The sequence below is a fragment of the Pteronotus mesoamericanus genome, unplaced genomic scaffold, assembly GCF_021234165.1.
Source record: "Pteronotus mesoamericanus isolate MK-2021 breed Mesoamerican mustached bat unplaced genomic scaffold, CSHL_Meso_final contig_25, whole genome shotgun sequence".
NCBI classification, from domain to species: Eukaryota; Metazoa; Chordata; class Mammalia; order Chiroptera; family Mormoopidae; genus Pteronotus; species Pteronotus mesoamericanus.
Genome location: NW_026555105.1, coordinates 10,385,444 through 10,406,286, shown reverse-complemented (window position 1 = coordinate 10,406,286; position 20,843 = coordinate 10,385,444). Strand labels below are relative to the sequence as shown.

Here is a 20,843-nt window from a genome sequence, read left to right as displayed (position 1 = left end):
CACATCATGATATTATCACTGTTGCCCCTCTGCCTCTCATCATAGATTCCTAGCTGTGGGTCAAACTCCAGGTTGGAGGCAGTTTCTCTCTTCATGATGCTAGCTCCTTACAGAAAACACTTAGGATACAAATTTTAAAAAGTTTTATACCAGAGAAGCTAAGTGTTTTTAACTCTGAGTTTAGGCAAGCTTATTGCTAGTAACATGGTCATCCTTTCTGAACCAAAAACTAGGAATGTGATCTCTACAAAGAACTTTTTCTGCTCTGAACTTATACACATTGGAAAAGTATTACTATGTCATAAATCACATTTGTTAATCATATATTCAGTTAAACATTTGTTGAAAAGAATAAAGGGCTGTTCCAAAGTGTATGGGACATATACATATTAATACTTTTGCAGAATAAGAATACTATTATTAGACTGTCTTAAACCAGAAAAAAAAAATTATAAAAATCCTTCTTAGGCAGTTATGTGTTTTTGGCAGAATTGAAAATCAGTCTCTTTCTCTCTCTCTCTCTCTCTCTCACACACACACACACACACACACACACACTCCTCTTTATCTGTATCTGATTTATGTTTTTGACAAGACTTGATAGCCATTGCAGAGAAATTCTGACATGCCTTGCAGATAGAACTTGTCTGCTTTTGTTGCAGAATTATTTCTTCTCAAAGGCTGTTGAGAGACTATTTTTTGGGTCGTAAATCTCTGACCCTTTATTATATGGTCATTCCCAGCAGTAGGACCGACTTACAGAGGTTTTTATATACTTTCCAGAGATTGAATGCTGTTCACTTACAAGTTTTCCCAGTTTAAGAAAGCCCAAATTGTAAAAATTTAGGTCTGCAAAATAGCTTACTCAGAATTTTATTTGCATTCTTAACTAGTTTTCTGTATGCATTTTGTTCTTTTAGTGTATTTAAATTGGATCCTGTTTAGTCAGAAGACACCTTTTAAGACTCCCTCTTTTAAGTAAAGTGGGATCCGTTTGTATTTTACCTTTCAGAATTGCTTGGGATTCTTTGGGCTTCATCTTTTTGGCAAGATGAGAGGGAAAAGCCTGGCCTTTTTGTTACCTTGGAAATTTCCAGCTCGAGAAAGTGTACAGAGGCACAACTTGCAGGGATTCTTAGGTGACCAGCCAGCTCTTTTCCTGAATTATTAAGCTACATTAAAAGAGCAGCTCGGTGCAGCCGGTGTTTAGGCATCCCTGTCTTCTGAAAGATTAATGCTGCTGCGGGAACGACGGTCCTTTTGACATCCCCCTTCAGCGCTTCCAAGGGTCGGGAACATTGCATTCTGCTCTGTTCTTGTGCTCTACCTTCTTTAGACACTCCCAGTTATTCTAGGAGGTTTACTTAAACTAAGCTACGTGTTTGCTAACTTTTGAAAGTTTTCCTCTCACAGTTTGGCTTCCTTAAGTGTGAAATTTATAAACCAATTTAGAGCTACCCTTAAAATAGAATTTTTCTTAAAAAGCAATCATGAGCAACCAAGATGAGAGAGAATTTTATGTCTATTTTCCTTGTAACTTTACTGTAATCATGCCACTGGATAAGCTAATTCATTTTGATTTTGGTATGCACGGGTCAGTTTGGACTAATTGACATAAACTTATTTAATGAACTTATAGTATACTCTTAGGTTTATTTATTGATTACAGGTTTTCAGAGCTTCTTGAAAGCCCAGTGTCTTACAAATAATTGAGGGAACCCAGTAAAAGGTCATTTTCAAGTAAGGACTTAAAGCTTAAGGATATATTTCTTTATTAAATATTTATTGAGAACTCTTCTCTATAGGCCTGAAAATATATTAGATGGAGTTTCCACTCTTAAATAGCCCCCACTTTATGAAAGGAAAAGGTAGTCAGGGAGAGAGAGGAGCTGGAACTTGAGCTGGGGTAGAAGGTTTGGTGGGCATTCTCTAAACCAAAGACAGAGAGAAAGAATTCTATTCAGCAGAAGCAGGGATGTGTGGACAATATGGCACCCAGAGGCATTGTGAGTAGGTATATTAATATTGACAAATGAACTCATAAGTCCTTTCACTTAACGGGGTGAGGCAAAAGTAGGCTTACAGTTGTGTATATGCAAATTAATACTATTATTAATAAATAATAATACAAGAATAAACTCTGTGTTTCACATACTCACAACTGTAAACCTACTATTGCCCTACCCTGTATTTAACCTAATTTTATTAGTTCCTTGGATCTCAAGTGTAATAATTATTTGAAATAAATTTGCGTTTCATTTTTTAAAAATTCTACAATTCAGACTTTTCCCAGGTTAGAGTGAGAATCCATTCTTTGCACTATACATGTATAGACATGTCCTGCCTGGGTGGCTCAGTTGGTTGTAGCATCGTCCTGTACTCCAAAAGGTTGCAGGTTCAATCCCATGTCAGGGCATGTACAGGAGGTAACTGATCGAAGTTTCTCTCTCACATTGATGTTTCTCTCTCTCTCTCTCTCTCTCTCTGTCACTTTCTCTCTGAAATTAATAAACATATCCTTGGGGGAGGATTTTTTTTAATGCATAAAAGAAGTAAGATCTTTCTGTCAGAGACTCTGACAACAGAGATGCTTCCTTCTCTCAACTCCTATAGCACATGTTGCCCTGATATGGCACTGGCTCGGGCTTTATAGTCAGACGTGCCAGGGCTCACATTTACCTCGGCCACCTACACTTACTGGCTGTAGGACCTTGAGCACGTTTCTGTATCTCCAAGCCTCAGTTTCCACCTCTGTGGCGTGGGATAATACTGCTTATTGTGTAGACTGTTCTGAGAATTATGAGATAATGCACGTGAAGTGCCGAGCAAGTGCTCAAGACCGGCGCACCACAAGAATTTTTAAAATATGCAATACCTGACTATTTGGTCACAAGCACTGACCTCTTTTCCCTTAGATTGTCAAATAAGAAAATGACAACAGCCAACACAACAGTAGCCATTCAGTGTGAATGAATCAAAACTGTACCTGTTTTTTGCCAGATTGCCAAAAAATATATATTTTCTGGGGTGCTACAGAACTTTAGTGATTAGTTTATGTGTGTCATGAGATGAAAAAGGTTGAAAATCGCTGGCCTCGCACACAGTTAAAGGTAACTCTCATTATTATTAGCAATCACTAGGCATCAGTAATGCTTGTTTTCATGACTTCTCTACCCCATTTATCTCCACTTCTAGTGTAAAGGGATCCTGCCATAGACTTTTTGTGCCGTACACACCCTTACTTAACTACACCCCAGTCATCCCTACTCCTGCCCAATCCAGGCTGAGCACAAGTGTCTGACACAGAAAACTTACTCTCTGTGTCTTTATAAGCACACATTTAGTGCTAGGTAGCAGCAGTGCAATGCCTTGTGAGAACCGTTAGTCTTTTCGATTTGTGGTATGAAAGTTCCGCATGGGTTCTTGCTGTGGAAAGTCAGAGTCATGAGGGTAGGAAAAAAATCTGGGGTTGGTCAAAACTTTATTGCTTTTGGCCAAAGGCTCTAATAAAACTCCCAGAACAAAAACAAAACAATAACAAAAAGCAGGTGCATTGTGATATTCAAAGTTGCGAAAGTTCATGCCAGAGCAGAGGTGGAGTAAATTCTAAGCATGCAAAAGTACTAGCTCAAAAATTAACTTTGCCAGTGTAAATGTGAGGATTATTTTCAATAAATCACAGATAAATAACAGTATGCAAGTAATATATATTATAGTTTAAAGGAAAAACCTCTTTGTTTAAAGGAAAAACCTTTTGCTGTCTTTTTGTTTATATCATTTATCAGATCATGTTCTTTATATTCTCTCTCCATACTGAGCTCTTGCTACAGGGGAGGTTCGCTGAATTCAATCTTCAGGTTCCCTGAGGCCAATCAGCTGACACGCCCCAAGGCGCCCCCCCCGCCCCCCCCCCACCCCCCCCCCGTTGCAGTGCATCACCAGGTCTGCTTGGAGACACATTTCTTTGTTTTACCCAGGCTTGAGGTCTGCATTTCATTCCAGGTTTTTCTTGGTACAAATTTTATATACATGCAGTCATGTTGCCTATGTTTGGAATTTTGGTCAACAATTCCATGGATTGATTTGAAATCATCATAAACTCGAAATGAAATTGAAGTAATCTTCAATGGATATAGTTTTACAACTTTCCTTCCTTACTGGAGAAGCACTAGGAGGATTTTATAAGAGCCTGATAGAAGCAAAATTTGCATGACCGTATTTTAAATCAGAGGAAATCATTAAAATTCTCACAAGGTTCACCTAAGGAGCAATATCTTTAGAAATTGAAGCGTCTGGCACTTGCTTAATCTACACAAGTTGCAATTTGATTGTCAGCTTCCTTGCTTTTCTGCTTGACTGTCTTCTGTCATCTGCTGCGAGGTTACTGCATCACCTGGGAATCCTATCCTACTCTAGTCACCTCTCCCCAGTCTAGAACCCACACCTAGAGAGAGACAAGAAGAGGTAAGTATCTTTGGTGAAACTAAATCAATGCCCTAAATGCCTTTAGAACAACCCTCATATGTATTCTCTTTGCAATTTTGCCAGCCTTTTAGGGTTGGTGTTGAAGGTATGAAATGGAATGTTGGTGGCTTCATTCAACTTTTCAGCTTCTATCAACCTTCCTTGTCATCTTGCTAAATTCCTAAGGTGTGCTCTTTCCTTATTCTTGGCCACAGTAAAATATCACCTGTGACAGGGCATCATCCTGACTCACCTGTCCAGAAGGGAGGATGTGTTTGAGAGGCCCTGTGTGTGACAATGGATGCGGAATTGTGAGTGCTCAGGTATAGTCTGTATAGAATTGAAGCTTGTCCTTAAAGCTTTAGCAAGCCTCTCTTTGATGGTATTTTAGGAACATCTCATGACACCCTTTGCACAATAGACTTCTGAGGTGAGAGTACCTGGGATGAGAACTGGACCTGTTTGTTCACATGGGCCTGTGGCCAAGGCAGGTGAAGCCCTGCTATGCATTCCGATGTGTTTAGTTTAGCTTGACTCTGCTGATTCATGATAGGCTAATTGTCAATGTAATTTCTATGAATTAGCACTTGTGATGAAATATAGCTGGATCTTCTCAGTTGTTCTCCGGGCCAGTTGTGCAACCAACATTGATACGGTATAATTCAGAATTTCAGAGTTGCAGAGCTACGTGAGAAGAAATCAGTTCCCATCAGCCCTCTGTATTTGTACTAATGATGGAATCCGAGGATTTTGCTATGGCCTGGCCCAGAGGAAACAAGCCGGATTCCTCCGATCTGGGGCTTCTCACACAGTTCACTAGAGACGCCCCTGTGTGTATGTTGTGTGTCCTGCGCTGTATTTGGAGCTCATCAAGCTCAGTTCGTACAGCAACAGCAGCTACTCTTTATATCACTCACGAATTTCCTCCATTTTTCAGAAAAGGATTTAGGGAGGTAGCTCCCGCTTGCCCACGTTCATTCTGGTGTGCACCAGACACTGTGATACGTACTTCACCCACACCCCTCGGCCTCCCCCCGGCTTCCCTTGCAGGATGCAGGCTGTTGTCCTGGACTGAAAAGTGGGGAAGTGAGGCGCAGGGGCGGTGCCTCGCCCGCGGGCATCCAGACACCAAGGGCAGAGCTCCCGAGGAGCCTGGGTCTGTCGGACTCAAAGGCACTGCCCTTGCCCCTCAACCTGCCGGCTTCTCCAGCAAATAGTGCCTCTTATTTTCATGTTGCCCAACAGTGTTCCTGGCCTGGTGGAGCTGCCGGTCAAGTCGGTTGCTTAGATTTGAATCACGTTCATTAACTCTTGAGTGGAGTCACCGTGCCTCCGCTCCGGTGCCGTGCACGCATGGCGCTGCTGTCCTCACATGAGGAAATGTGGCGAAGTGTCCATCCCTGTTTCACAAAAGAGGAAACCAAGTCCCAGGGAGGCCACACAACTTGCCTGAAGTCGCCCTCGTTGCTGAGCAGGGGCATTTTTTTTAACGTGAGGGCTGTGAGATATAGTTAGTGTCAGCTAAATTCTTTATCCTTCCAGTCTTCCCACATGTGTCACTGATGGGCCCATTTCCAGAAACGCTCCAGGTGGCGGTTACAGTCTGTTCCAATTCTCTGCTCTTGCACTTTGGGGGAACTACTTGCCCACTCTTATCCCCATTGACCTCATTGGTAAAAGGAGGACAGTAGCGATGCCTACCTTACAGATGGGTGAAATGCAGACACAGTGCCTAGCTCTGTGCTGAATGCATGGGCGATGCTCACGTAATTAATGTACTTCTTCCACGTTCGTGTGTAGAATCAGCAGTAAGACAGCATTGTACCCTGCTGAAATTGAGGGAGGCTGAATTTTGGATTGAAAATATGCCTACTTCAGATATAACACATTTCCAGAGACCTCGTCGTTTCAGAGACTTCTCATCGGCACATACGTTGTTGCCTTTGCTTGCTCAGACGTCCGACAGACATTATCAGACAGGATCAAAGGCAGCAGTGGGTGACGGCTGGGTGTTTATCAGACAGTAGCGAGTGAATGCAACCTCAAAACATCGGTACTTCCCGTCACACTCAGAGCCACCCTTTTCCACTTTCCCAAGCGGTCAGGGGATTCTAAATAACCACGAGCACGAGGCTTATTTCCTTTCTCCATCCTTCTGTGACCTCCCCTAGGAAGGCAGCCAAAACCCCTGTGCTCGGCCTGCTCTCTGAGGCACAACCCGCCCCCGGGAATGAGCCTGTGGCTCCGGGCTCGGCGTTCATTCTGTCTTGTCCAGAAGGATCAGGCCTTATTCTTTTGATTGGTTCATTCTTTCCAAAGTGTGTTTCTTGGAGAAGTTCTTTTTTGTCAGGAAAAATAAAATAAAATTGGACATGCCCTTTATTGCTGACTAAGCCAAGAATGGAGACCTGCTTCTTATCACTCAGTATAAAGCAGACATTTTAATGAAGTGAACAGAGATTCCCTTTCAAAAGACTATTGAGAGGAATATAAGCTCCTGGAGGGCAGAACTTCCCCCTCATTCCACACCGAGTCCTCTCAGCCCCTCACCCAGAGCTGTGTCGCCCGTGGTGACGCTCAGGAAGCTGCCACCTTAATGTCTGTGGCTGCCTTCACTGCAGACTGGGAACGAATGGCACTTTTTTATTCCTTCCCCAGTCTCATGCTCAGCCTAGTGAACAAGACAAAGTCACTGCCCTCGTGGAACTTGCCTCCTAGGAAGAGAGACAGATAAAAGAAAACAAATAAGGATGATGACAAGGTGCCATGACTGTTAGGAAGGAAATAAACTAGGGGCTGACATAGAGGGTAAGGGAGAGGAGGCAGCCTTTCTCGGCTGGATGGCCAGAGAATCGGACGTCTGAAGGGTAAGCAGGGGCCGGGGATGAGCCGTCAAGGCGGAAGGATCATTTCCCTTGAGGCCGGAAAAAGCGTGGCCTCTTTGAGGGTCTAAAATAAACGGTAGCGAGAGGGTCTGAACAAAGAGGGGAGAGCAGGAGGCAACGGCGTGAGAGGGCCACTGGGGCCCCAGGCGTGGGCCTCTGCAGCCCTGGCGAGTTGTTGGGTTCCATTCTAAGCGAAGTAGGAAATGAGGGCGAAGGGGTCTAATCCATGGCTGTGTTTTTAATTATGTGTGTTGCCATGAGGTAATAGTGGCCTGAATTGAGAGGTTGGAGGCGGAGAGGGACTAACATGGTTGGATTTGAGTTACACTCGTATTTCAGAGATTAGATTGAAGGCGGACTTGAGAGGGGGTCGTGAGGGAAAGGGAGACGTGGGGAGGACTTGAGCACCCCAAGGCGGGAGGCTGGGAAGGAAGGGAAGGGGCGGGGGTGGGGGGTGAGGGAAGGGGCGGCCCCCAGAGCTCTGAGGTAGACGTGTGAGGTGGCAGGATTGCTCGCAGTCACCAGGGACTGAGCTATCCAGGGGGTCTGATCTGAGAACTCTGGTCTAGAGAGACAGATGTGGGAGTCACAGTACAGAGGGGGCAGATGACATGCTAAATGGTGACCATTCAAGCTGCTTATGTGCCAGGTTGAGAATTTGCTCCTTTGGGGCACTGGCTGTAGCAAAACGCTAGAAGCACAGTTACTTCACTGCGAGCTGTCCCCTTGAAATTTGTTTATGCCTCCCACAGCCAGGAAGGTGAAATGCTATGCTTGGCGCCAAAGAACCATTCTCTGGGCCTGTTTTCAGAAAAATCCATATCTGGGTGGTATGGCCAAGTCATTAGCAGTGACTGACTGGCTGTGTTCTAATAGGTCAGGTGTAACTTAAGCCCCAAAGGCCTTTGGGCAAATCTATTCTGAAGGTGGCTGAGATAAAGCAAGGAAGCTCGTGGTCCCATATTAGCATCAAGGGCAAAAAAAGCTGCATCGAAATCGGAAACCTGGAGGAAGCTTTCTACCAGGGACAGGCCAGTTACTTTGTGAGGATTTTGCTACCAGGAACACAGGAAGGAAGATGCAGAACTGTGCTTCCCAAACAGGAGGATTCATAAGACGCACCTGAATGGCCTCTTTAGCATGCGGAGCCTGGCGTCTCACACCCGCGGAGCCCGATCAAGAAGCTCGGGGTGGGGCTCAGGACCCTGTGTTTTTACCAAGCGATCCTGGTGCAGGTGATCCATGGATCACACTTTGAGAGACGCTGAGTCCACAAAGGCCTTTGAGGTTGCCTCGGCAGCCCTTTCTTAAACGCGGAGGACTGTGTATGGAGGAGGGGGCTTGCTGTTAAGTCACAGAATAAGTTGGAAAGCCGGTGCCACTCTGCTAACTCACAGTTCTTCATTTTGCAGTTGACTTTCATACTAACGATGGATAAAAAGCAAGTCTCCCCTCTCAGTCCCCAACTCCTTCCTTCACTGTATTGTTTCTTTTTTTTTTCCTGAAGCATATATCACCTTCTCATGTAAAGGAATTTACTGTGCTGTCATTTATCTGTCTTGTCTCACTAAAGTGTTAGCTTCATGAGGGCACTGATTTTTGGTTTTGGTTTTGGTTTTTCACTGGAAAGACCCGCTCTACCCTTTGACAGTGGGGCGTGAGTGTGAGAGGCTGCAGTGGCCCCCCAGGGATGGTTCGGTGGCTGGTCGCCACAGGGATGCCCTTCTGTGCGTCCTCTGTGCCTTGGACAGTGCCTGGCCCATACTCGTGCTCAGTGAATATTTGATAAACGGATGGATGAAAAATATTTTGTTGAACTGTAAATTATGGGCCGTGTGGGGAAAGTGGCAACCTTTAGTGTAGAATATTTTCGCCCCAAATAATGTAGAATTTTTTCTTTCTCATTCGTCTGATTCTGGCTTAGGTCAGAGGTTACAGGCACAGCTTGTTTATGAGCGATGAATAGAGACTTTTTAATGTAAAATATTCACAGTACTATTAATAGTAGCACCAGCAGCAGCTATTCCTAACGGCAGCGATAACCGCTGCCCTTAGCGTGTGTGGGGTCCTTACTAATGTCTGCCACGTAGGTGCTGTATGAAGTTTGGAGGTAAGAGCGTCACGCCCTCACCTCAGCCAGGCCTCACCGCAACCCCAGGCGGGAGGAGCTGCTATTGTCTGTTTTCCAGAGGAGGAAACCGAGGCTCGAGGAGGCGGGCCAAAGTGACACAGCCACTGGAGGGTTAGGGTCGGTGACACAACGGGTGAAGCCCTGAACTCCCAGCACATTCAGCGTTAGGTCTGGGGTGCTCTCTGGACAAGGAACCGAGAGAGCCGAAGACTAGGCAAGCCTCGCGGTTCGGGGTGTCCTGGGCCAAGAACACCAGCCTCCTAGATGATATAAAACTACAGGCTGGAAAGTTAAGGGGCGTTTTTTTCAGCCCGACTTCCCAGCATTTCCCCACGCTCTCAAGTCTTTCCATTCTCACATTACAAAGAGCCTTTGGTCTTGAACGGGTAGGCTTTCTCACTTCTCAGCCAGCCTCCCCGTAGTGAGCCAAGGAAAATTTCTGTGGCGACAGGCCCCTAAGCCATTGCTGGGGAGGTGCTGTCGCTCTCCACACTCACTTACACCCCCCCCTCCAAAGGAGGGGCACAGAAAGGGGCTCCTTCACCCGCCTTCCTGTTCCACTTCCCTGCCGGGGCCTTGGGAAGGGGCGAGGAAGGTGATGATTCTATAAATCTCTTCTAAGGCTGAGTGAGCCTTTTGCGTTCCTGAACCGGTACCTATTAAAGGGCTGTGAGCTCACGGGATGGGCCCCCACCTGCTGTGGATAATGTCGCATTCATCCCCACCCCCCCCAGCCAGGCCTGGCCTCGCCTGGCGTAGGGGACGACTCCACAGATGCGACCCCCGAGCCCCTTGCCCGGCAGCCGCAGACACAGGTTGAATGCGATGCGGCCTGGGCTGGGGCGAAGGGAGAGGGACGTCACACGCAGTGCCATCTCGCGGTGCCGGCAGCGCTACAGCCCTGCTCTCACTCAGCTCTGGTGATAAACAGGAGCGGGCACCGCGGCCCCACTTCCCTAGGTGGGGAAGGCCCGGGAGCCGCCGCCTTGCCTGAGGGTCGCAGCACCCGCGGGAGGCCGGGCCCTGTTTTCAGCTCGGGCTGAGGCCGTTGTTAAGCCGGTGCTTGGCGAGCTGCTCCTTCTGCGGTGCCGGTTCAGAGCGTGGACTCGGGGTTTGGGTCTTGACTCTGCCGCTGACCAGCTGTGAGACCCTGGCAGGTTACTCAGCCACTCCCTCCGAGGGCTTGTTCATCCGTAACGTGAGGCAATTACATACTCACATCGTAGGGCTGTGGCGAGGAATGAATCAGTGTATGTAAAGCACTTCGTGACTGGCATGTAGAAACCGCCGTACGTGTACGTGCTAGCCATTGCTATTAATTTATGTTTCCTACTTTCTTCTGTGGGTGACAGAACTCAGAAGTTTAGCATTTCTCCCGCTCCCCCAAAACTCCCAGTTGTGTCTGTATTCCTATAACACTTAGGAAGATAATCCATAGAAACTGTTTAGAGTGGGGCCTGGCATGTGATTATCCCCGGCAAACGTGTGGTGATTGTATGGCAGCGCCAAGATGCAGGGGTGTGCGAAGGGGGTGGGAGAGCGTCCGGCCCTTATGCAGCATCCAGCCTCCTTGGCGTGGTCGCCGTCCCAGTGCCCGCCTCCTGGGCGGACCAACACTAGGAGAGAGCCATTGCTTTGCGTATATCCAGTCACTGTTACTTTAATGCCTAACAATGAATCTGAAAGGGCGGGGAGGTGAGAGTATGAGTCATGAAGTTCCTGGTCAAGGCATGTCCCATCCAAGAGAAGCCCTCTTACGGAGGCCAGTTGCCCAGAAAAGCTTGGTGGTGTGCTGTCATTGGAATGAACGGTCGCTTTCCGACACTGCCACCCCCGACGTGCTGTGACCGCGTGTCTTCCTTCTCTCCCTCCCCTGGGTGCCTGTAAAGGTTGGCTTTTTGCCTTTTGGCCACTGATCGGGGCTGTGTCGTGACTGCACTTTCCGCTTCTCTCCTAGCTTAAGAGTTGGACGGTGGAGGACCTTCGGAAGAGGCTCTTGGCCCTCGACCCCATGATGGAGCAGGAGATTGAAGAGATCCGGCAGAAGTACCAGTCGAAGCGGCAGCCCATCCTGGATGCCATTGAGGCCAAGAAGCGGCGGCAACAGAACTTCTGAGCAAGGCCAGGCCAGGAGGGCCCCGATCCCGCACGGCCTTCGGGGAGCCCGGGATTGTCACCACTCGAACTTGCTAGCCACCACTCCTGCGCCCTCGTTTCTCCACGGCACCTTTGTGAACTCAGGAATGTGCGCCAGAGGGAAGGGCCGCCTCGCCACCTTGGTGTGTGGGTCTAAATCGGTCAGGCGTGTTATTTCAAAGGACTTCTATCGGCGCTTTCAAACTCAGAGTTTTCAACCCCAGGAACAGAGACTCCTAGTTGAGTGATAGCTGGGAAGGTTTTACATTGTCTGCTGTTTTTCTTCTCTCAATAGCTTTCAATTGTTCTTTCTGAAAGACTTTTTTAAAAACTATAAATATGCCTATATATAAATTATCGCTAGATTCCCCACTCAGTGTGGTGGCATCTCTGTACAGGTACAGTTTTAAACAGTTTGCCTCTTTTCTGTAAGATTACGGTACTGTGGAACACGAGGGCAGGGACACCGGGGCCGTCAGGGACCCTTGCCTCCCAGGAGCCAACCTCACCCTTTGGCAGAGCTGCACTTAAAAATTAGGTTCGGGCCAGGTTTCGCCACGGTCTCCGCCTCATGCGGACCATCCCCGGCTCCTGGAGCTGTAGGTGACATCCAAGGGAAAGCTCGGGGGTCGCGCTGACCTTTTGAGTCCCAGGAGAAGCCTGGCACTCTCGTTGCAAATTGGCCTCTGCGGCTTCAGCGCTTTTCATCCACCTCCATCCTCCCAACTGCCCAAAGTTGCAGCACAGACACTGCCCAGTGCCTTAGGGGAGACACGACCCAGTGAGGGGACAGGCCGACCAGGAACTCTCAGCAAACGGGGCTGTGTTCCGCCCACAACCGGGGAAGGTTTTCCAAGTTCTCATTGTTCATGTGAAGATCACACGTGTGGCATTTTGCTCCACACGCCTTACAGGGGTAGAAGGCATTGATTTTGTGATCTGCATTCAAATACATGACTGTTTTAAAAATTTTTTTTACTGCTAAGGGGTCTGGAAAGGATAGTGAACATCAGGCTAAGATTTGTACTCCAGGAGCCTCACCCCAGACCCGTGGAATGCCAGAGCTGGAAGGGGCCCTCGACGTCATCTGGTCTGACTGAGGCTGGGGGAGGGCAAGTGACATGGCCCAAGTCACACAGCAAGTTTAAGTAGGAGCGGGACCTACACCTCGGGCCCCTCACCTGGTGCACTGACCAAGCAGCCCCTTCTCCGAGGGAAGAAGCTGACGTCAGTTTGGGTTCAGTTGCACCAGGGAAGCCTGCTAATGGGAACTGGCTCTTGCTTTGTCACTTCAGTGGGCGAGGCTACGAAGAGATTCCCAGCAGAGCCAGATCATCCCAAGTCAGGATTCCGTGGCCTCTGCACCATCTGCCAGTAGCAGACAGGCCTCATGCAGGCAGACATAGGGCCAAACGCAAAGCAGAGGGCCCGCAAAAGACAGCACTGAGCCCCTCTGCAGGGTTAGCTCAGGCTACCTGTCATTTAGTCACACAACAAAGAGGGGACAAATGTGAATGCATTTGGGAATGCCGTTGGGAAAAGCAAATGCATTTTTATTTTCAAACACCTCTTCCTTTCAGATCAGGGGCTATGACCGTGTTGCACCTAAGGATACTGCAATTTGACTCCATAATTGTATTTGCTTCCCAAACCTGGGAATCAATGGAAGGCAGGGGATGTTCCTCTTCTGTGGCCATATCCTATTCTCTGCAATTAAAGCAAGTCTTAAAAAATGCAGGAGGCCATTGCTGGTCTGCAGGGCTTGGCCAGCTGAGCAGCTGTGTGGCCGATGCAGAGAACAGAGGACAGTTGGAGGTTCCCACTGGACTAGTGAATGACAGCTGGCACTTGTGGACCACTTACGGTTTGCCGGGCACGGAGCTCAGCAGGCTTTTGCTCTCAGCTCCAAACTTCATGGGGGACTCTGCAAGTTCAGTACTTTGCCTCCACTTATTAGATGGAGAAAGTTTCAGAGAGGGAAAGTGTTCTTTCCCAAGCAGCACAGCCAGTAAGCGGGAGACTCAGGGTTTGTAGTGTTGCTGTGTGGGACCAGTACTTACAGGGGAAAGTCTTTTTAAAATGAAGTGACCACCTTTTCCCGCACAGACTCTTAACGGGCATTTTTAAGTTGGGAAGCAGCTGAATTAGTCAAATCTGAAAGCCAAGTGAGTTTTAAAAACCAAATCGTGGAGCAGGCTCTCCCTCATACCATCTGCTGTGCTAATTATAACAGTCCTGCCTCGGTCTCTTTCTTTTTTAAAAAGGACTTCACACTTGGCCAGACAAGGCATTTTCTCCTATCCTAAGCTAGATTAAGTAAAAGAACGTTCAGTTTTTCCCCCATAAATATTCTTGAACCTTGATCTGGAGTTTATTTTGTTTCAAGTATGTGTGCACCCAACATACTGGTCCAGCAAAGTACATTGCTCTCCAGTCTAGCGAGACAGGGTCCTTTGCCAGAAATCAATTTCTTTTGGATCAGATAAACTTCCTGACAAGGTGTGTTTGTTTTCTAGTGACAGGGAGGCAGAGGAGCAAACCCTCATGTTTTTCCTTGAATATGAAATTCAAGGTAGACCAGTTGGCCTTCATCGAGCCCTGAGCAATGGCCAACTGCTTGAGCACTTGTGACCTGAGCTTCCAGGGAACTCACTGCCCATTACTTGTTCTCTCCTTCTAAGGAACAATGACCCACACCCAATGGTGTCTTTAAAAAAATCTCGATTCTCTAAAAATATCTTAATGGCTTCCTCAACCATAATTTTAAAACAGATTTTTATTTTTCTGTTGTCCCTTTTCCCAGCCATTGGCTTGGTGGATGAATGTTTGACTGGCTAGATAGATAGATAGGCAGACCGACCCAATGCTCTGAAGCAACCTAAGAAATACAGCCGTCACTTCTTGAGACTATACATTCTGATCCAGGTAACATTTATTTAGCACCTAGCATTTAAAACTCAATAGCTCTTACCAACATCAGGAATGAGAGAGGTCCTTATAGATCCTACAGATATTAAAAGCCTAATATCATGAACAACTTAATGCTGATAAATTCAACAATTTCGATGAAATGGACAAATTAATTGGAAGATACAAAGTACTAAACTCAAGAAGGAACAGATAATCTGAATAGTCCTGCATCTATTAAAACATAATAGCTCTGGGAGATACAGGTAGTGTCCTCTCTTATAGAAAAGGAAACAGGCTCAGGGAGTTCAGGTCTGTTGCTCAAGGAAACGCAGCAAGAATATGGCAGAGCCAGGCTTCAAATTCAGTTCTGACTTGTACCCCAGTGCCCTTTCTAGTGCACCATGTTGCCTCTAAGGATCGCAGCTCCTTATTTACTGGAAAATTGTTCCTGCCCGACCCACACCCTTCGACCCCGGCCTTTCTTAGGCACCACGTTTGTGTTTTCATCAGGATTATTGTAGTCATCATCTTTGGAATCCATGTTTTTATTTGTGTTTGGGAAAAAAAAACTCTTCCACCAGCTTGCACTCACACCAACTTGGGAAAAAAAATACTGTTGCAAATGTACAACTTAAAAATGTGAATTTTGTAGCTTTAACTTTTTGTAACAAAAACTAATTAACACTGGCTTAAGTGCTGACTTGAAATGCTGTTTTATAAGATTTGGATGTAAATAATCACTGAAGTCAGCAGTTTGTATATGTATGAAACAGCTTCCTTCATTGCCTTTTTTTTTTTTTTTAATTTGAGATGCTTCCTAAGTGCTTTTATGTTGGAATTTTTTCTCTCCTTCTTCCTATACCTTGTCACCTCTGTTTTGAATAAACTGTCCTTCAGACCACAGACTCTTCTTTTTAAAAATGGGGTCCTCCATCTACAGCCTAAGTAATGGTATTGTGAACCTTCATGACAATGAATTTGTGTTGCGTTTCTTCTAAAATCCAAAGCCAAGGGAGAGGTAGTAGAATAGGGAGGAAACTTTCGTTGGGCACTTACTGTGTGCCAGGTACTGAGCTAGTTGTCACGGATATAAAGATAGACCAGACACAGTTCTTGCAGACCAGCTGGGGAGTCAGTCAAACACACAAGGACAGCATCGGAGATACCGACCACAACAGAAGAGGTCCACAGCCTGTGGACCCATGAGGAGGAGTGACAGTCAGTTCTGCTGGGGTGGCTGAGGAGCTTTTCTGGAGCAGGTAATAGGTCTTGAACTTACCAAATGAGGAAGGGGGCTGGGGGAGAGAGGGTGGGAAGTGATGGAGCGAAGACAACCTGGGCAGAGAGACCACCTCCACGAATAAGGTATGAGAAAAATGTTTATAAACACCTGATGTTCAACCAACCCCTACTTAACATCTAACCACAAAGTAAACCCTCATGTAACATTGTCAATGGGTTCTATGACTTTTAAGAGAAAGGATAGATAACTAAGCCAATTTACCGTAGGCCAACTGATGTCAACTACAGTTCAGTTCCTGTGGCATCTCATCAATGTTACAGCGAAGCCACGCTGAATGAAACAATGTTATCTGAGGACTAGGGATCTATACCTCCGCTGCGTGTGTCCGGGTGAGGCTGTGACAGTTCCTCTGTCTTTTCCCCCCACCATGTGATGGGCATGTGACCCAGACCGGTTCAGTCAGACTCAGTCTTCGGGGACTTTCTCGTTTGATACATAAGATGGAGGCAGTTGTCACTGAGGTGTATTAATGGCAGTGCCCTGAAGCGGTGATTCATGGGCTCTAACTACCTCGGTCCCTGTGTCTCCCTCATTCCTGTCTTCCCCAGAGTCTGGTTTTTTCCTTTTACTTTGACTCTAGCCAGTAGTTATCCAATGCAGTTATTTTGTGCTTAAGTTTTCCAGAGTTGGATTCTAAAAACTAAAGACTCCTGATAAATTGGAACAGGCAATATGTCCTCCAGAAAATGTGAGTATTAAAAACGATTGAGTTTCATGAGGCAAGATACGAGATGGCTGCTTGTGTCCTGGCCTGGGCCACCAGCAGACCGTGGGACCCAGCAGTCAGGGACTTGAGCGCATCTGACCTTCAAGGAGGTCGCTCTCCAAGAAGGTGTAGCTTCTGTCGCAGTCCAATTTTAAGGAGCTGAGGCATGCCCAGGCTGTGGGATAGAATGTTTTATTTCTCACTGCACAGAACAATGTCAAAGGAAAGTCAACAAAGCAAGGCCTAGAACGATTCGGGCACAGAATGCAATGCAGAGCACCTTCCACGACGGAGGTGAAAGAACCTCATGACTCGACAGTACGCTGATACCCCCAAACCAAAGCTGGCAATTGTTGACACGGGTTGCCAAATTCACAGCCCCACTGCGCTTGAATGAAGTTGGGCGTTGACAGCAAGAGTGGGACGATGACAGGCGGACCGGCTGCGGGAGAGGACGTGGGAGAAATCCAAGGCGATCTAAAACGGAGGGGGAGCAGCCCCGCCCTTCCTTACTGGTGAGAGCGCCGAGCGCCTGCCTGCCTGGTCCGCCCCTCAGGGCTTCCTAGCTGGAAGGCGGGGTCCGTTTTGGCCTACAGGATGAAACATAGACTGAGTGAGTAGGAAAGAATCTTGGAGCCATAAAGAAGAGCAGAAACTTGTTAATTGATAGACTCAGAAATTTGGGGAATATTCATGGGAGTGGATTTTCATGGTGCTTGAGGAAGGAAGAGGGGACATGTAATGTTGGACCAGGCTGATCTTGATACGCATGCAGGTACCAGGGGCTCTGCATTCTCCGCGCTCATGCCGAGAACTGGCTGGGCCCTGTCAGCTGACCGGTTGGCTGGTGCAAACTTGGACCAAAGGCTGGCCCACATGAAATGGAATGTAAAGGCCTCAAGTCCCTTGGCATCCCAGAGGGAAGGATCCAAAGATTTCTGAAGACAGGGACGCTGGACTGGATCTGTTTTGTGCCTCCTCCCCTCAAATACCTCTAACTGTGGCACTCAGTGGACTGAGAACACCTGACCCTTGCTTTGAGGGAAGACTGGGTCAAGGGTGCAGAGTGGAGGGGGTCCCTGACATCCGAGGAGAGGAAGAAGGCAGAGGCGTGGGAGGCCAGGTGTTGCCTCTAACCCTCAGAAATTAAGGGTGAATGGCCACTGTAGTGTTTGGCAGGCTCTGTACGAGGCGAGACCTCAGGCTACAGGACCCTAAAATGTTTAATTGGAAGTAACCACTCAAGTCTTACTTGATTTGTATAACCAACAAAACATAAGAAACCAAAACAAAAACCAAAAATGTTGTCTAAAGCAAACAAAAAGGCCTGACTTAAGCCACCATGACAGGTGCAGAGCATCACCCTACACCTGGCCTTGAGTTTGGTTATTGATCTGAAGCCCATTGGATGGAACATATGCTGCTCGCCCTTGAGGAAGGACCGCCATACTGCTGCTACATGCAGGACGTATGACTATTTCCCACCTTCTCCAGAAGGACCTGTGGCCATTGACCAGGTAACTGGGTGCTAAAGTAAATACTCTGATCTCTCCAGGAACCTTGGATGTACACTTGGGGCTAATACCAATTTTCTGGGTCTCAGAGGACTTCTCTAGGTCCACCGATCACATGAAAAATAGTGCTTTGACTTTGTCCCATGTCCCTGGAGGTCTTGTGGGATCCCAGAGCTGTCCTCTATCTCTAGTTTCTGAGCAGTAGTTCGAAAAGATCCCCACTTGGCTCCCTGCCCCATGGGGGCCATTATAATATAAAAAGCCAATAGAATGCAATTGAGCTACTGTTCCAGAATAGCAAACGCAACAGCGGTTCCTTGTCTCTGGGGAGGTGGCAGAGATCAGTGCCTCCCTCAGAGACCCTCCAGAGTGACGGCTCCTGTCAAAACACCATTAGCTTCCCTGTTTGGCTGGTGCGAGACTGGATGGGTCTTGACCAGAGGTTATTTTAATCAAGGGGTAAGTCCAATTTTGGCTGCTGTATTAGATGTGTGCTTCCTATTACAGCCCCTGGAACTAAGAGGCACCTACTGGTTTCGTTCTCTGTTCCAAGAAACAAACCACGAAGCATTTCGCTGGAAAGGATAAGAGTATTTCTTACTGCCCACTCAGGGATCCCTTGGTTCTCTTCCAACTCTGTACCAGAAAAACTTTGATTCCCTGATTCCACTACAGGCATCAGACTGATCCGCCCCATTGATCAAGTCACATGATCATTTCCTTATGTTAGCAACATTTATAAAACTGCGTGTGTGTAGCAAGAAGGTGTGCTGGGCAGCCAACAGTTGGAATGTAGTGGAAACCTACTACCTTTGCCTGTTAACATCTCTCCCCTTTATTTTGGGGACACCCCATGGCCTTTTCCTTTGGGTAATGACCTTCCTTCCATCCCACAAGATCTGCTGTGGATGTTAATCCAAAGACCCTGCCCTGCCCCCCAGTCCCCACCAAGGGAAAGGATATGACACAAACCAGGCAAACCAACCTCTCCCCTGGGACCAGGACTGTGAGCAGAATGACCCAGGAAGGAAGGTGACAAGAAGGATCATTTGACTGGCAGGGTCCTCCACCAAGGGTTCATGGGACCTGCCCTGTGGTCCCTAGAGTTCTTCTCATCCCCGTATTGCCTGAGGCCTGGACAGGCAGCTTTGCCTTTGATTGGGTGACCCTCGACACTCTTCTGTAGTGGACTGAGTGGCGGTCCCCAGGATATGCCCACATCCTAATCTCTGGAACCCATGTGTGTTACCTTATTTGGGAGAAGGGTCTTTGGCAGATACGGTTAAGGATCTCGAGATGAGATCATCTTGGCTTACCTGAGCAGGGCTTAAATGCCATCACAGGTGTCCGTGTGAGAGGTGGACATTGGGAAGGCGTGACACACAGAGGATAAGGCGCTGTGATGACATTGGCCGCGTCTGGCGTGATGCAGCCACAAGCCAAGCCACGCCGGCAGCGACCAGAAGCTGGAAGAGGCAAGGGGAGAATTCTCCCCTGGAGCCCCCGGAGACAGTGTGGCCTGCTGACTCCTTGATTTTGGATTTCCTGCCTCCCGGATGGTGAGAGAATAATCTGTTGTTTTCAGCTATCAAATTGATTGGTAATATGTTACGGCAGCCACAGGAAACTAATACGCCTTCCAATAAATCCAATTTTTTTTTTTTTAAGGTTTCTGTGGCTTGTAGCCAAGGAATCCTAGTGGTAACCATTGTTCGTCACCTCGGTCATTGAGGCTAATGAATTACCCTTTCTGACCAAGTTAGTTCCAGCCAGATTCCTGTCACTTGCAACCTGTGCCAAATCTAAGATTGCCAAGAATGGGCATTCGTGGGCATTCTGAGTCACTCCACATATCACTCCACCCTCCCCAGTCACCCAGAAAACATGCCGGGCAGCCAGCTCCATACAGACAGAAACAGGTCCCTGCACCCAGCCTCTTTATTTGCGTAATAGTTTTTATTGATACATGGGAATGGGAATGAGTTGCTTTTCTGCCAGGAGGACCACACACAGCCTCGTGATAGACTTAGGCCAAGCGATTCTCTCCTGAGCTTGTCCCACACCAGCTTTAGGGACTTGTCTGTGGGGTCAAAGTCTGGAAGCTCGCCGGCTCTGTGGTGTGTTCAGCAAGACCATCAGCGTGGCACATGCAGCCCTCCAGGTGACGGCGCCCTGACCCGGGCAGAGCTGGGCTTAGACGTTACAAGGTGAGCGTGCGGGAGGGCCAGCGTGTGTGTGTGGTCAATTCCCCAGCGGCTCCTTGGCTCAGCTCCAGTCTCTGCTCCAGTCTGGAGACTACAGTCCTTCTACGTCTGGAGGCCTGTGTACCCGTGGAGGCCCCATGGATGACAGGAGGCCTTTGCACGTGCCGTTCACTCTGCTTGGAATACACGGCCCTCCGCCACTGGCCAATCGCTATCTATCCGTATGATGGTGGGTTAAACTGTCACTTGCTCAGGAGAGTCTTCTCTGAACTTCTCAGTCACGACGGCCCTGCTATCTGATACACCCTTATAGTTCTTGCATTTAGCAGAGCTTACTATTGCGTGTTTATGGGATTAGTGGATTAAAGCCGGCCTCGCCCCTCGTCTGTAAGCTTCAAGACATGGATATATATTTTGCTTGGCATCCCATCTCTTGAGTCTAGTAAGATGTCAGTAAATCACAGGCCAGGTGGGTAAAATAAACCTAAGTGGCGGGGCTCACACAGGAGCGACTGTGTGTGGGGCAGGACGCGCAACGGGGAGCCGGGCAGTGCACGCCTCACCCACCGGCAGTCACGTTTTTAAAATAT

The 20,843-nt window shown here is 47.6% G+C and overlaps 1 protein-coding gene across 1 annotated transcript in view; it reads left to right on the top strand.

Annotated features, from left to right (window-relative positions):
- Nucleotides 1-15,389, top strand: part of STK4 (serine/threonine kinase 4) — an 85,307-nt gene extending 69,918 nt beyond the window's left edge. The window contains exon 11 of the mRNA XM_054573697.1: nt 11,438-15,389. Within this exon, the coding sequence (XP_054429672.1) occupies nt 11,438-11,596 (159 nt within the window). The 3' untranslated portion in view covers nt 11,597-15,389. The remainder of the gene's footprint in view (nt 1-11,437) is intronic.
- The last annotated feature ends 5,454 nt before the right edge of the window (nt 15,390-20,843 follow it).